This window comes from Atractosteus spatula, chromosome 5, assembly GCF_055471065.1.
Source record: "Atractosteus spatula isolate fAtrSpa1 chromosome 5, fAtrSpa1.hap1, whole genome shotgun sequence".
Classification (NCBI taxonomy): domain Eukaryota; kingdom Metazoa; phylum Chordata; class Actinopteri; order Semionotiformes; family Lepisosteidae; genus Atractosteus; species Atractosteus spatula.
The window spans coordinates 14,790,141-14,806,748 of record NC_142710.1 but is presented as its reverse complement, the minus strand read 5'-3'; the positions used below and the strand labels follow the sequence as shown (position 1 = coordinate 14,806,748).

General features: G+C 40.9%; 1 protein-coding gene across 2 annotated transcripts; it reads right to left on the bottom strand.

Annotated features, from left to right (window-relative positions):
- Nucleotides 1–1,646: 1,646 nt before the first annotated feature.
- Nucleotides 1,647–16,065, bottom strand: LOC148834561 (ubiquitin domain-containing protein 1). Of its 2 annotated transcripts, none has more exons than XM_088915358.1 (3): nucleotides 15,386–16,065; nucleotides 5,516–5,743; nucleotides 1,647–4,918 (listed from the first exon to the last, which is right to left on the bottom strand). In XM_088915358.1, exons 1-3 carry the CDS (start codon nucleotides 15,456–15,458, stop codon nucleotides 4,536–4,538), a joined length of 684 nt encoding a protein of 227 aa, XP_088771484.1. In that variant the 5' UTR covers nucleotides 15,459–16,065; the 3' UTR covers nucleotides 1,647–4,535. The 2 variants fall into 2 exon arrangements, with proteins under 2 accessions (XP_088771484.1, XP_088771485.1); XM_088915359.1 differs by lacking the exon at nucleotides 15,386–16,065 and adding an exon at nucleotides 7,879–10,635.
- Nucleotides 16,066–16,608: the final 543 nt, after the last annotated feature.

The following is a 16,608-nucleotide window of genomic DNA, read 5'->3' as shown; positions in this document are numbered from 1 at the left end:
ACCCATCTAGTGGAGAGCAGGTAATGAGCAGATTAATTCATTCCTACCGTTTCCTAATTACTCCCACAAACCTTTAAATAAATCATCCTTACACTTACATAGCGCTTTTCTTTTACCACTTGAAGTAAAAGAAGTGCCCCCCCGTTCTCAGCTTTAAGTGCACTTCCCCATTATTTCCACTTGTGTCCCCTGGTTCATATTTCGCCGTTGCTTCTGAAGACGTCCACTGGGTTGGCTTTGTCAGCGCCTTTGAACATTGATTTCCTCATGGACATGTGTTCAAGACTACAAAAGGTCCAGTTCCTCCAGGCTGCCAGTGTACAATATTCCTCTAAGCCCTTACACAAACCAGTCCAGGTCTAGTGCAAACCAGACATGAAACCAGTCCTTACTCCTTTATTTATATGAAATAATGGATCTTTTGCACCTGTTCAGAATGGGCAACGTATCTTACAAAAACTAAAAACCACTTGTCCTTTTGCAGCCTAGTATTGTAATTTATTCTATTGGCCCTTACTCCCTGACTAAACAAATTACTATTCGAATCACTACACACATTTGGGATCAGACAGTTATTCCAACTTAAGATGGTTTTCTAATGATGTCATTTTCTGTATTGGAGCTAGTATGGTGATGGCACAGCTTTCTGATGATGTATAGTTCTTAAATACATTAATGTGTCAGAAATCACATGCTCAGCAGGAACCACATGCACAGGCTCAGGAAACCAGAGACAATCCTTCAAGCTTGGGATGCAAGGCAGAGCATAGAGGAGTGGATTACTTTCAGTCTGGACCGGACACCTCTTCATCAAAGGACCACGAAGAAAGATTTAGAATAGCTAAGCGTAAAACTCACTCTGAAATCTAGCCCAGGACATAGGATCTGTGAGGAAGCAGAGAACTGCAATGCCACCCTTTTTCCACAAGGATGCAAGAGGTTTAATAGTGCAGTATTGGGAGCTCTTCATTGCTAGTTTAATTAGTGTCTGGTCTAGGGAATAGGGCCATCTTGCATCCTGTGGTTCTGGAACAGGCTCTAGGTTGCTGTGGGCCTTACTGGGAATAAGCAATTTTCAGACAATGGATGGTTGCCCAACAATAAACATAACAATTGCTTGTTTTACATTTTCAGTTAGGAATAACTTAAAATAGGCAAATTTGTAAACCTTCACCCCCATCTTCTCACAATCTGCAAACTATTCAAGTCTGGGCAAGACAATTTTAACAGGCAGTGTCAGTTTAGAATCAAATGGTCACGCCAAAGTCCAGCTTTTCCATTAGTTACGAACGGAGTAGCAATCATATGATTAATTCTACTCGGATGATTTAAGAATGATCAGGAAATATTGCGATTTAAAACTATACTTTGTTTCTTCCAGACATGCTTGGCCCATGTCCTAGTTTTTCTTATAGTTCTTGCTGGCTGCAAAGGGTACTACCACTCACCCCTAAAGGCAGCAGAATGTCTGCAGTGCCTGCTCTGTTTCCTTGTGTTCTGTAGATTTCTTTCCACAGTCCACAAGGTGGCACTTGAGTCTAAAGGTTTAAGGCTTATCACGGCAGTTGCAGTATGTTGCAGACTTTTTAAAAACTACACTACTAGAAATAACCAAAGACAAAAAAAAGGACAACACTACAGGAGTCACAATCTTCCATTTTAATTGACAAGTTTAAAAAAAACAAGGATGAAAATTAAATCTGCTTATAAATGTACACATCACCTGTAAAATAAAATTGTACGCATATTAAATTATCTGATATCCTATCTTAGAATATATATTTTAAAGTTTCTAAATATACAGATTTCTATATATTTACACCCTCTTGGAAGTCATGGGATATGCTTGTTGAATTTGCATGTTTTATCAGTTTATGAGCCAGTGTTTTTATACTTGCAAATAATGGCCCAGTGAAAATAAGATGGCTTCTTGGTTTCCAGGTTCTGGACAAAGAAGTCTAATCCAGTCTCCTCCAAGTCACTACAATATGTCCATGGCTTTATAGTCCCATGCCAAAGCAGGCTTCACCTGCATTGTGTCTGGAAGCATGACACTATAAATGCAACACTTCCATAGCTCAACACAGAAGACACCGTTCATAAACCTTTGCAAAGAATGAAACTTATTTCATTAGAACTTAATTCCCCCAATCCCACACTCAGACAAAATACATTCTTACAAAGGAATTTTAATGCTGTGTGAAGCAAACAAGGAAATCACAAGTTTCCTGGAGGAAAACACAGAACACTGGTTAATCAAGTATCTTAATGGGCTCCTGCAGGACTGCAAGTGAGACCAGTGCTCCAGCAAGTGAAGTGATGCTAAAAAGGATGGAAAACATGTTATAACAATATAAAGCCTAATGGTTTGATAACCAAGACCATGAAAAACCACACAATGGTACTTCAGAGTTAGAAGACGAAAAGATCGTGGCTGTACCATGCAGTACCCTCAACACTTACACTGTATGTGGTAGCTTGCCACTATTTAAATATTGTGCTGTTTTGTACACTAAAATTCTAAATGCAATGTTGTCTAAGATTGCACTAATTAGCAACAGCCACTTCAGTATGATTATTTCATTATGTTAATTCTAGTCACCCCTTGCTCCCGTGACTTTATTAATGCTGTCCACTAGGAAACTACTTCTTCGTTTCTAACTGTTATTGTCTATGTACTGTAGTACTACGCAATGATTAATAAACCCTGGTTTGAAGGTCACTATCATATACAACATATGCATACCGCAAATCTTCCTTGTGATAGTTTAAAGTTCTTATTGAACATTAAATATTCCAAAGAAACCCATGCAGAAAAATGACCTAATAAGAAAACCTCACAAACTTACTGCACTTCTTGAAGAGTGCCAGCATCTTTGGGATAAAGATACAGAACCACAAGACGGCTGACCACCATGGGTTTTAATTTAAAGGTATACGAATAACTTTATATGAATATTTGTGAAAGAAAAAAAAGTGGTGAGACTTACAGTATAAGATTTAAAACAATTAGGCTAAACAAACCTTTTGTCCTGAAGTTTTTTAATACCCAGTTCACTACTATGACCTACCTCAACTGTCCACTGGCAACTCCAAACACTAATGTCCCTGAACTTCTTGTCCCATGATGAAGAGTCAGGCATGTTCAGGAGTGAGTCAAAGAAGTGGAGTTTGGCTTGGAGGATGTGCCACTAGCCTCACCAGTTATGTACTTCACAGAGGTCACAATGGAGAGTAAAAAAAAAGAGCTAAATCCTCATTAGTTATCCTTCATTAGAGATGGAGGAGATCTGTGATTCTGTAGACCTGGGAATAAAAATGGACCAGCAAATGACAGAGTCTGGCATTTTAGGAGGTACGCCACTAGGGGACCTGCTCTGATTTTTTACCAATCAGAACCAACCAACTTAGTCAACTCATATAATAAACCTTGCAACAATGCATAGCTGGCTTTCACAAAGGTGTAAGTAAAGCACTTTGATGCAAAGACCTTGCTGAGATCAGTTTGGGATAATGTGATAATTACATGATCTTAACTTGCATATTGAACATCACACCTTTAAAATAACAGCTTATCAGAAACTGACCTTATATACCATGAGTCTCTCCATCTCAGAAATGTAGTCTGCTCTCTATAGGTCCTTTCTGGCACCAAGTGTTTAACAGGAAAGAGAATATAAAGCATGGAAAACTACTATAGGTAAACCCAACGCATTAAATATAAGGGGAGTGATACTTTTCATAAAATCTGGACACACTGGAAATAATTTACTCTACCGATGATTAAAATGTAGTCATTATTAAAAGGCAACTATGTCATGTCTGTACAGGAACCTACTGCAATTCCTGAATCTTACCTAGTGAGTAACACCAGCATTCCAGAATTCCATTTTCTTAAAGGCACACATCTACATTTCAGTGTGCAAAAAGCTAAACAGTTTTTTAATTAAAATTGAATCACACCTGGAGCAAGGAGGAGTCAGATTCCCAGTTCCAGAGAACACTTTTTCATGTTTGCTCTGCAGTTTCCTGGGATTGACTAATGTGCTTGTAACTCATATTTCCCTTGACAGCCTGCAAGCACAGCTGTGCAAGGACTTTGGGCTCCTTGCTGCAAGATCGGCATTTCTATCCCACGCCTTACTCCAGGTCACACAAACATTATTTTTAGACTTTTTGAACACCCAGTAGCTAGGCATGGGCAGTATACAATTGTGCCATATTAATCACTAATATTTTTCATTTATAATACGATTATGTATTTCAGCCTTGTCTCATACAAGAAGGGCACTCCGGACTGCAATGTACACTAGTAAATCTTTGACCTTGAAAGCCTCCACTGTAAGAACATTCAGCCACATTGCAGACATCTCTTTGGGGATCAAATGATGAGAGGCTAATTCTGTAGGCCAGTACATTTTTACATTTCACTTTTGTGTTTAATTGAATACACTAACAAAGAAAACTGGTAAAAAGTCCCTGTCTTTTAACTTCTCTCTCCAGAGAGATCTTGGATGGGCCCTCAGACAGCAGACTCAGTTGGTTATGGCAGGTTGGTTTACAATCACCTGGATTACAAAATCTTTCTGGATTTTGGTTTCCTGTAGGCGGGTCTTATCTGTGAGAAGCTTCCCTGAAAAGAACCACCGTTGATGTGCTGGACTGATGTCTTCCTGGACCTGGAGCTGTTTCTTGAGCTGGCCGATGGTGTCTGCCATGCTGGCACTGAGGCGCAGGTCCTTTCCTGTGGACAGACGCACCTTGAGCTGGAACTCCTTCTTGGGAATGACCAGTGGCTCTGGGTTTTCCACAGGCTCCTCTTCGCTGCGCTCTGTAATCAAGTTGACTGGAGGGGCTAGGCAGTACACTGGCAACTGGTACCGATTCCCCAGCTCATCATAGCACTCCGTCAAGGACCCTGTAAATGCCAATGAGAAGTATGAGTTGTATCTGCTGATCATCCATACATCTAACACTCTCATCCAAGTCAAAGTCACACAGGAGCTGACAAATCCCAGCAAGCAAAAGATGCAAGGCGGATACACCCTGGACAGGACATCAGTCCATCACAGGACACACACAGATGTACACACTCACTCCTAGGGCCAATATTCCCAGAAGCCTATTAACCTTCCAGTACGTCTTTGGACAGTGGGGGGGAAAACTGAACCACCCAGAGGAAACCCAGGCAAACATGGGGAGAGCATACAAACTCCATGCAGATTAGCACCAGGTCTGGAACTGAACCCAGGGCAAAGCAGCAATGCTTACCACCACACCACTATTACACCCTCTGTTGATCGTACTCATAGCAATATAATGTCAACTGTTAAACTCCTGCTATGACAATTTTTTATTTGTTTTTACATCTTATTGGAATTCCCAGAACAAAACATCATTATTGCATCGGGTTGTAATCTATCCCATGGTTTTGCAACCCCAGGCCTATCTATGAAACATCGTTTTACTGATTACATAAGAACACTGCCAGTAAATAAATCTGTCCATCACTAACCATGAGGCAGTGTGATGCTGGCTCCATCCACGATTGCTTGGGCCAGCTCATGGTCGTTGCACTCAATTGCAATGGCAGCTGCTTTTAAAGCATCCCAGATCTCTTTGCGCCCCTCAAAGGCTGGCGCTGTATCCCAGAACTCATCCCTCTTGCTGCGCAGCTGCCCCTCTGTCATTGGGTAGTCACTCTTCCACTTGGGCTTGTCCTTCTTCAGCGGCTCATTGCGACCTGCAGGAAAGACACACTCCGCTGTCAAGCCACCAACAAGCAGTCAGAATAGGGAGTTCTGGCAAATTCAAATTCATTTAAATGACCAGTCTCTAAACATTACCAAAAAATTAATGTAATATTAGATGTGCTTCTTTTCCTTTTGGAGGCTACAGTATGGTTTTGTAAACCCAATCAATAATGTTAGTTTAACTCCATCTACATATTTGCTTTTTTTGATGTCTACCTGATTATAAGAGGTGAAACAATTACTGTGTATCTTTGACAAAGGCTACCTTTAACCACTGATAAAGGAAAGGTGATGTGTAATAATTTGTGTATTCACAAAGTTGTAATAAAAAAGCATGAGTAAGGTTTTGATTTCATAGGTCTGGATTATTGCAAGGCTTCAGATCAAAGCATTATTTATGGTCTACTAATCAAATTCATTAAGATATTTCAGTTGGAGTAAATCAGATCAACATGTCAAGTATATGAAAATGGAAGCCCGACAGTTCTGTGGGAATAACAGTGAGGTAAAGTAGGATGGTCCTCCGAGACATGCACTGTACATTTTGGCAATAAGTCAACTTTACTAAGGAGGATAAACAATTACAAGGTTTGTGTACTGGAAGAAAAATGGAAAGAGCTGGTGTTACTGCCTAAGTAGATACAAAAAATCTATATAAAAGTAACAAGTAATAGGTTTATTCCATGCTGAAAAGAGAAGAAAGCTGTGGAATCCGAAAATGAAGTTTTCAGTTCAACACTGAACTTCCAGGTCCCCGCCTCTCAAAATCTGGAATGGCCTCTAAGCTTTACAGTCCAAGTAATGTGACAGCATTTACTGTTACTGAGAGTCCAAAGTCAAGCTCTTGCATGTTGCAGGAACTCAGATAGCACAAGAGTCAAAACAACACCTTGGAGAAACACTCAGTTCTCATTTATCAACAGTGTTCAGATTTCAGGTCCATTGTTTATCCCTGTTAAACTGGTAAAAATAAGGTTTTACAGACTGTATTATGTTTTTTGCTTAAAAACTCTAAATGTTATAAATAATACTTGTGGTTTATTGTATGACAATACTGTGCAAGTTTAAACTCCAGAAAACATGAGGGTCACATTTATCCACAAGTAGTATTTTGCAGATCCCCCCCATCAGAGAATAAAGTGACTGGAGGCCTTCAGTAGCGTGTGATGAGGTTCTGGCACTTCAGGAGGAAAACTTACGAACATTCCGGTTATACTTGGCTTAAGGCCTGGAGATTAAGATGGTCAGTGAAGAACACGTATTTTATTTGCAGGTAATTGGGATGAATGTTTTGGATCAATGATGTGCTGGAATGTCAAGATTCTTAGCAGAAAGAGCCAACTGTCTGTCTGACATACACCAATACGTGTCAAATTTAATGATTTTCAGTTAAATTGAATTCAATTACTTGAAATGCTGTTATGATAACAGTATAAATTAAGTAAAATTACTCAGTGCCTAATTCATTCTGCTGTTTCTTTTTGTTCCCCTTTCATTTGGAGTATGAATAATTCTGGAGGGCACTGCTTCTGCGTCAACATGCCGCAGGCCCTTGTATCTTTAATCAGGAACAGACAGTATAGCCCCAGGTAAAAGCACTATTTAAAGAGAGAAATGTAAATTTAAAAACTGTGAATAAAGTTTTTGTGAATGTTGGAAAATACTCAGCCTTCCCTGTTCACAAAAAAGTCAGATTAAAACATTCAACAATTGTGTCTTGCCATTTGCAAATGCTATGAAAAACACAGTTTTGCAATTTAACCCCCTTACTGTTTCCGCAGTTTTCACGGACAGCTGCACTATTTTATGTAACTTATGCGACTGCCTTGGGATTTCCCAGCTCAGACACTGTACTGCCTGCGGGGTGTAGAAGCCTGACCAGAAGAAGAGCCAATGACAAGAACAGGCCATTCAGAGGGCCTGCACCACTGCCGCTGCTAAATGTCCCCGTAATGTATTCCATACACTGATAACGGAGTGTTAAAAGCATATATAATTAGTACTAAACTGGCGACTAAGCAGTTTCCATTTTACTATGTTCTGTTCACTAAGCCTAATTTTTTTTAATCTACCTCATTTCTTTTGAAAGGTATAAGATCTGAATCAGTTCACCTCACATACTTACTTGTACTGTAACCGAAGAAATAAAGTTCCCGAAATCATCGCATAAGTGAGTTATGTTGCTCTTTGCTGGACTCCAATGCTTCTTGATCCCTTTTATAAAGTGGTAACATGAGGATGAAGGGCATCCTCAAGCCTTCTGGGCAGATAATTCCTATCCTTACAGTACCAAGGACCATGCAGCAAAGGTGAGCCACAGATTGCCCTAGCTTAGTCTGGAAAACTAAGCTGCTGCATGCACAAGAAGAACAGATCATCTCTATCACCAGGGCTTACATTTGAAAGATGCAAATGTGTAAGTCTCTAAGATCTTATTGCACTCTGCACAAATCATTTCACTTCATAGCTGAATATCTGGGTGAAAATTGTCAGTTATTACTTCAATTGGTTTTCATTCAACTGTTTTTTTTTTGCCAGTAGATAGACTTTCGTTTTACAAAGATCACTGCACAGAGCACCAAAGGAAATCTGTCACAAGACCCACCTCAGAATGAAGCAGAAATGATCTTCTGTATCAGATCAATAAACTGTGATGGATGATTTTGTGAAAATGAGCCTTGCGAACATTTAAATAAACACATAAATGTTGTAATGTTGAAAGTGAGATTAATTACAGCAGAACTTATACAGGCATCAATAAGGATCTTGGAGGATTCAGGTTGTCTTACCAAACCCACTGAGCCACAACCTCCCTAATCCATACTCTACGAAGAGGTATATTGGTGATGGTACACAGGCAGCTGATAGGTATTTAGAAGGTCACTTTCAATAAAAGCAAATTAATTATAGAGCTGCGGATTACATGCTATAATCAGGTGATGCAGGGCAGGATTTACCCAGTCTTTCCCAGGACGCACTTTAGGTAGGTACAGTATCACACTGCACGTTACAAGTACAGTAAGCTCAAGTAATCCAAGGGATCATTCTGAAAATGTCCACTGCAGAAATCAATTAGCACTTCATTATGTCAGACTTCTAACAGACTGTTCCCAAAACTGCACAGCTTGCCTCCTGTAAATACCAATGTTTCTAAATACCAGACTCCTTTCAAATTTAGTGAACTGCTGTAGACTCCCTTTGTGCTAAATATGCTAAACCATTCAACCTCACACAGCCATAAAAGACCTTGTTAAAAAATGTCCTTGATAGCAAAGCCAAGCCATCACAAATTACTTTTAAATCTTATTTTTAAAGATAAGTCAAGCAAGAAAGTTCTCATTTACAAGGTCCCTGAAACCCATTTATACAGCAGGCTTTTTCCAGAGCAACTTGAGTGAGGTATCTTGCTCAGGAGTACAATAGCAGCATCTTAACCACGTGCCACAACTCTACTACACACCACTGCCTTAAAATTGTAATTCTGCTGCTGTATATGATGCCAGTTTTGGCCAACTTTGTCATATGAGGAGAACATGTGTAACTATGACTATTATGCAATCACTGGGTAACGGACGCTAAATTGAAGGGTAGGATAGTGACATCTGTTTTTAACTTTTTTCCCCAATTAAAGGCACAAGTTTCACAACAAGAGAAGTCTCCATAGTAAAAACCATTACATCCCGATGATGGGAGCGTCGTTGGGTACTCCAGTGTTTTTAAAAGCTATTTTGCTTCCCGCACTGTATACTTTGGCTGCAAATCATTTCGGTTTTGCTAAAGTCCTTTAAATATTAAAAAAAACACATCTGTAGAAATATCAGATCACTAAAAGGGGTATCTGGACACGAGCAGAGGTCTGGTGAGCCACAGATGGGTCATATGGCCACAGGTATAAGAACCAAAACAGCCATCCACCCCAGGCTCCAGCACTAATGTTACAAGAGCATCAAGAAGTGCGTCATCATCTCAGGAAAAACTGTTCTGTTGAATTATAGAACAGACATGTGTAAACAGAAATGGATTCCCTTTTGTTAAAGGAGATGGCAACATCTAGTTTAACAAGGTGCTTAGTTAATCCAAAAGTTTTAAAATAGAAAATTAAAGAAACTGAAATTAAGAACATCTTACACTTGTGTCGGTGGATAATGCTATATAGACACAAAACAAGATAGTTGTGGATACAATGACAACACAAATTGCTATCTACTGTGTCATTTTTATAAGGAAAACTGAATAAAGTTTCCCCAAAACAAAGACAATAACATTCTACTGCTTATTACATTCAAGACAAAAAATATATATAAATGTAGATATTTTGCACTTACAAACCCCTGGCTTTGTTTCATGAGTTTATATGGACAGTGATGGACAAAGTTGTAAGCTTTGTAATACTTATTTAGAGCTTGTGTGCTCTGGATGTCATGCAGCTCTGCTAAAGATAAAAGTGGAACACTGTAGTAAGACTGCCAAAAGCCTTAGAAAACATCCCAGAACTATTTTTGAGCAGATATCAACTAACCACAAACGTTTGGGCCAGACAGCACCGATGCTGCAGTGTTAAGAGTTATAGCAACAGCAGTCTAGTGATATACTGGAAGCGCTGTGCTCTGTAAAGTGCAGTTTTTCACACATCAAAGGAAGAGAAATCATAAGTGACACACAGGAGAAGAACAGTCACTGCTGAAATTTACGCTTTACCCTGATCCTATTATTAACCAAGAAGCTATATATTGATTATAGCAAGTCAAATGGGGTTAAAAAAGTTTAAACCATGTGATTTTTCCAACACTTTTTAATTTTGTGCACGTTTTATGATGCCATACCTGTGACACTTCACCTCTAGCACTTTTTCTTCTACTTTTGCAATGCTGCAGTAGGACTTGGGTTACAATACGTTTTTTGTGGTTTTTAAATTAAATAGAAAAACAAAGTAGAACAATAAAAAAACACCAGACTCAGTTTTTAAGAAGTAATCCTCATTTCATGAGAAATTAAGAGAGGTTACAACTGACAGGAGGACATTGAACCCATTTAAACTGTCTGGTAGTCACTAGTAGCTGACCCAATAAATCCAGCCATTTCTTGAAGGAGGCCAAAGTACTGGCTTCAACAACATGGCTGGGCAGCTTGTTCCAGACTCCCACAACCCTTTGAGGGGAAGAAGTGCCTCCTGTTCTCAGTTTCAGATGCACTTCCCTGTAGTTTCCACCTGTATGCTCTGGTTCATGTCTCACTGCTAATTCTAAAGATCTCTACAGATAAATGCCATCAATGTTTTTGAGAATTTTGAGTACTTGGAACTACAGGTATCCTTACAGTTTGCTTTGTTCATGACTGAAAGGCTCAGCTCTTTTAGCCTGTCAGTTTAGGACATTCCTTTAATAACACTTAGCAAGTCTTTGCCCCAGGCATTAAACCATTAGATTGCACCAGTGTCTACAGTAGTGCAAATTCTCCAGTGGAAAACATTTTCATCCTTTCCTTCTTTTGGCACAAAGACACAATGTAGCCCTGGTCTTCAGTAAAACCAGGCAAAAGTCGGGTAAAATGATAATGTTGTGTATCACTGTGACTTAATAACAAGTTCAAATAAAACAACTAGTACAATTAAAGCAGAATAAAAAAACAGCAGACTTGTGGGCCTCCAAGACCAAGACTGTGATCCCTTGAGTGCAATAATGAAAGAGCTCACAGTAAGTGAAAGCAACGGTCTATCAGAACAGCTCACCTGGGGAAACCCAGTACAAACATGAGATGATTAGAAAAACAATTTGACATTTGCATTGGAAAACACTTCTAACCTTTTGTATTCCTACAATGATACCGAGGGAAAAATGATTAATAAAATAGGAGTTAATAAAAATGCATTCACATTCTCAAAAACACTACTTGTGTAGAAATGTAGCATGTAGTTGGACTACGCTTTAAGGCCAAACTTTTTGGAAAGGTCAAATGCCATACCACTGACATTACACCACACCATTTAACCCTCACTGTGGAGTGAAGTATCAACTTATTTAAGGTTAAAATAATAAACATAATGTACTTTAAACTGTAGGGACAGGCCCAGCCTTTACACAGCTGACTAAGACATGTAGCCCGGGAGCAGAGAAGAGGTGGGTTGACTCTCAGCCCACATCCCTGCCAAATTATACCTTCCCACTGCCAGAAAGTTGCAATCAGGGAAACTCTGAGGTATGAATCAGAGAAGGAAAAAAACACAACCTGACAAAATAAGCCTTCCAGTGACGAGTGCTAGACTGAAATCGAACATGTTTACACAGACCACTCAAGTGCGTATTGTCAGACTGTGAAGTTTCCTCTTCTTGATGCGCACAGGGTTGTAAGGCACTGCCGAGCAGCACTATTCCCTTTTCCGATACGAAGAATCTGGAAATCTGAATCAACAGGCAGGTGACTCAGCGGTTTGGCAGGGAAAACAGGACGATGTTATGCACTACACAGCTTTTCACGCAACTAATGGAATTGCAACAGTGCAAACGTGATATTTTTCAGACTTCTATTTTGCGATAATTTAAGTCATGCTTTTTACCACTTTGGGTCAGCATCTGACATTTTTACTACACATGCCTACAGAGAGCCTACCCTTATTCATTTCCATACACAATGCGATCACTTAAGACATTCAAATGGTTATCAGTAAAGAGTGTCAGTTTGATGAAGAAAAACCATGAAAAGAAGCCAACGTCTACAGAATAATGAGACTACCAATATTTAAACAAAAGGCTTCAGTGTTGGGTTCCATTTAAAAAAATCTGTCATAAAGCAAAATAAATGTGGAAAATACTAAACATTAGTCAAAATTACTTGTCTTTAAACTGACAAGTTCCTCTGGCTGGGCCCTTTAAGAAACAATTCACTTAAAGTGCATTTACAGGCAACGGTTAACATGTACTATTTTGTATTAAACATCAAGTCTACCAGAATGATTACACAGAAAACACCTGCAGTACTATTATTTCTCAACCACTTATGTGAAATCCCAGGAGATAAAGAATATCTGATTTTGTGTGTATGAATTCCTTAATGTCAACAGTAAGAACAGAACAGCCAATGATGTGATTTACCCTTTATTTACTAAAACAGTGGCTGTCCAGTGAGTTCTGTAAACAGCACGTTTAGGGGCTAGTGTATCCAACGTTTCCTAGCCAATGTCTAAATTTGTAATTACGCTAAGTGCTTTAGCAGCAATCCTGATCCCATCAGACCCTTTTAAAGTCAAGAGTCAAAAATAAACCGTAGCTGTAAGTCCTTGTTTGACCGGGACAGTACACCATAATCTTCGATTAATAGTACCAGGCAATTTAAAATCACATGTTGAGACATCTATTTATCTTGAGCTGTTTTCAGCTATGCTTTCTATAAATAATATACTCCTGTATTCTGCACTGCATAGAGCATTATTCCCAAGCAGACATCGTTTACATAAAAACAAAACTGGGGGCAGTTTTAAAAAACATCAAAGTTCTCTCATAAAATATAGTAGGCTATTAGACTAAATGCCACGTCATTTGTAACCAAGATTAAAAGTCAGCCATTTTAAATTAAATACAACTGGATATTAATGTTTACAGCAGAGCACAATTCTTTAAGAAATGCTTGTTTTATGTTGCAAATTAGTAACTAAATTGTATGCAGAAATCTTCCTATCATTACAGGGTGCTTGTTTTGTAGATGTGTGCTCACAAAGCATAAGCTCTGAAAACACTTTTCTCAAGTCTGAACGTAAAATAAGAATCTAAAGCATCCCATCAACGATTAATTATAAATGACCTCATAAAAGGAATATTTTTGAGCCACAATTTGTGAAAAGATGTGCTAGAATAATAAAACCTAAGGCAAAGTCAACTGACGGAATAATTAACCTTGGATGACTCAAAACTAGTACCAAATGCCAACTGGACTGCACTCTGCTATACAAGGCTTTCTTCATTCTTCACACAGACAACGTAAATTACATTCATTGCAATCACAACTCAGAAATTCAGTCTGTGGAAGACCTGGCCTCAAAACTACTCAGACAGACAAAACTTTGAGTGTACATAACCTTGAGCAGAAGCTTAGAAACTCAGTGTTTATGCAGATTCACAATCTTAAGAAGGAATATCAAGTTGTATCATCTGTGAAGTTTTGAAAAGTTCAAAATTCAAATGACTTTTTTTGTATACCTCAGATCACCAAAAATAAGCAAAGTCACAACCCACCTCTCTGTTCTCTAGAACAGTTAATCACTGGAGCCAACGCCAGTCCATTTGATTGTGTGCATTTAGTTTATCCCACGCCATTCTTCCTGTAGCACTATTTTTTCCCCCCATTATATTTTCAGGAAAACCTGAAGGGACTTCTACACTACAAACTCGCGCGGTCAGCACAGAGTTGTGGCTTCGCATCCAGCTGGAAACACTGCTGCTGTACCTTGAGAGAGGTACTTCACCCCACTTGCTCTGGTCCACCCAGCTATATACAGTAAGTAAGGCTCAGCAGTGGAGGGGAGTGATCCCACAATGGACTGGGGTCCTATTGCTGTGGCCCTGGTGTGGCCTTCTCCTTTCACTCTACAAACACAAGATGCTAGACTGTAACCTGTCACAGGCTGCTAATCAATCAGCAAGCACACACTGTGAGATTCCTACAGCCTATTCTTGATCCACTGAGGATTTAGGTAATCCACAAGAACCACAACTCATATTATCCCAAGACTAGTTCTCACCCCTTCGTAACAGGGGAGTCCAGAAAGAGACCTCAAGCTCAGCAGGTAAAAAGCACAGACTTTGCAAGGGAAAAAACAAAATTTAAAAAAATGTATCCTGGGACTGAGGGCCGGATTACGGCATTTATAGAATTCTAAAGAAAATTGGATAAATATGCAGATTTTAATAAATCCCAATTAGCTATAAAGTACCACATCGACTAGATGGGCCAAATGGCTTGCTGTGTGCAAGGGTACAGTGTTTCCTTTGTGCTGTTCTCTGGCTGTAGCACACTGGTGCTCTGAATGGGGAAGGAGCGTCAGAGGATCTGTGACCCTTCCGGCCGGGGCAAAGCATCAGGCAGTCGCACAGAGGGCCTGGAGGAACCACTGTTCACACACGGATCCCCTAACATCACTGTCACGACAGGAAAGAGAGATTCTGCTTTTTGCATGAGTGTCACACTTATAAAACATCCAAGGCTCTGCACCCGCACCGTTGCAGTTATCGTCCGTAAGAAGTGCTCACAAGAAACACGACAATCCTTCAGGCTCAAAGCTGCGGATGTGCCGTGACTAACCGTGTGTTAGACTGGACCTGGATTAGAGGCGACGTAAGAACACCTCACATCAACACCAGCTAAGGGACCGGGCATGCTTGCAAGGCATTATTCCTCATCATTATGACTGACAAACACTTCGCTGCATACGTCGTGGCCTCCGAAGAGTCGACTCAAACTCCCCACTCGACGAATTTCTCTTGCGAGCAGCCTCTTTTCCAAAGCTTCGTCCCTCCACTACACTACACGCTGGCCTCTTTTCGGCGTGGACTGCAGCCGCTCAACTTCCAACACTAAACAAAACATTTTCTCGCAGGAAGCGAAACTGATCACACGTCCCGGGAGGGGGGGGGGTGTCTTACCTCCACGCTTCCTCGCCCCGCTCCGGCCTGACCCCTGCGAGCTCCCCCGCTCTCTTCCCACGCAGCCTCCCATGACTGGTCAGTTACTCCGGACCCCCCATAAAGAGCTCCACGCCGTGGGGAAGAAGCGTTCACGCCGACCCCTCCGGGAAGCGACGCGGCCCCTGGGTTCCCCGTGCGCGTCCGCGGGAGCACCGCGCCGCTCGAGACTCAGGCGCCGTTGTTGTCGTTTGAGCTCACGGGCATTCCGAGGCGCGAGCCGTAGCGGGGGGCTCGGCAGGGACCCCCCCTTCCCCCCTCCCCCCGGAGCAGCACCGGCCAAACCTTCAGCCCTCGCGAGGTCACCGGCCCCGCCGCTGCAGGAAAGCAGCACTTCGGGGGTTATTTTTAAGGAGAGGGAACACGGCTCCCCCTCTCCGTCTCCAGTTATTTCTGGCTCAAGAGTCCGGCGGTAACTTCACTGGCACTTCTGCGGTCCCGGCTCAGCCTGCTAATCAAACTCGTCTCTGCTCTTGTGGCACAAAAACAACTCCACAGATATGTTGTTGTTGTTTTCTTTTTTAAAATTTCTCTCTAGACAGTTTCCCTGCCCTCCCTAATCCCCAACCTCTCCCAGGTCGCCTCGGATTGCTCCAGGTTTAAATCCCTTTCTCCTTCCTGGTGGCAGACGGCGCTAGTGCGCCTGCGCAGCCCTGCGCGGAGCTCTGGGTAGAAACCGGCCGGTGTTGGATTTCGTCTCGTGACTCGCACCACTGTGGTGTCAGGTAACAGGAAAGGGGTGCGGGTGTTTGTGTGCGAAATATAAATAAACAGTAGCTCGGCAAGTCCTGGTCATCTGGCGTAACAAAAATAAATCAGTGTAATCGGATCAAAAAGTGGGTGTCTGATTGTGTCATTATTGATCAGCATCGATCACCTTTCCCTAGCAGATTACATCAAATCACATGCATGAGAGCAGACTTGAGGAAATCTCATTCTCAAACAATGTTAAAAAAATTCTCTTATTCCCGAAAAAACCCTGTTGCCCTAGGGGTTGTTTCTCATAGCTCTCTCAGTTAACCGGATAACACGATGACAAAAATCCGGATTTTCGGTTTCACGAAGCAAGATTGAACGGTCTAAAGTTAAATAACTAGAGCAACATATCCTTCATTCAGGTTAAATCAGATTTAGCCTGACTTTGTGGTTAAGAGTTTGGCTCAGCTCAGCCCCCTATGAGAAAC

What these genes read in the sequence shown, in the direction of transcription:
- LOC148834561 (XM_088915358.1), bottom strand. Translation starts at nt 15,458, where the DNA reads ATGGGAGGCTGCGTGGGAAGAGAGCGGGGGAGCTCGCAGGGGTCAGGC. An exon ending in CGGGGCGAGGAAGCGTGGAG is followed by an intron (nt 5,744 to 15,385) that starts GTAAGACACCCC and finishes TCTTTCCTGCAG; the next exon opens with GTCGCAATGAGCCGCTGAAG. An exon ending in CAGCATCACACTGCCTCATG is followed by an intron (nt 4,919 to 5,515) that starts GTTAGTGATGGA and finishes TGGCATTTACAG; the next exon opens with GGTCCTTGACGGAGTGCTAT.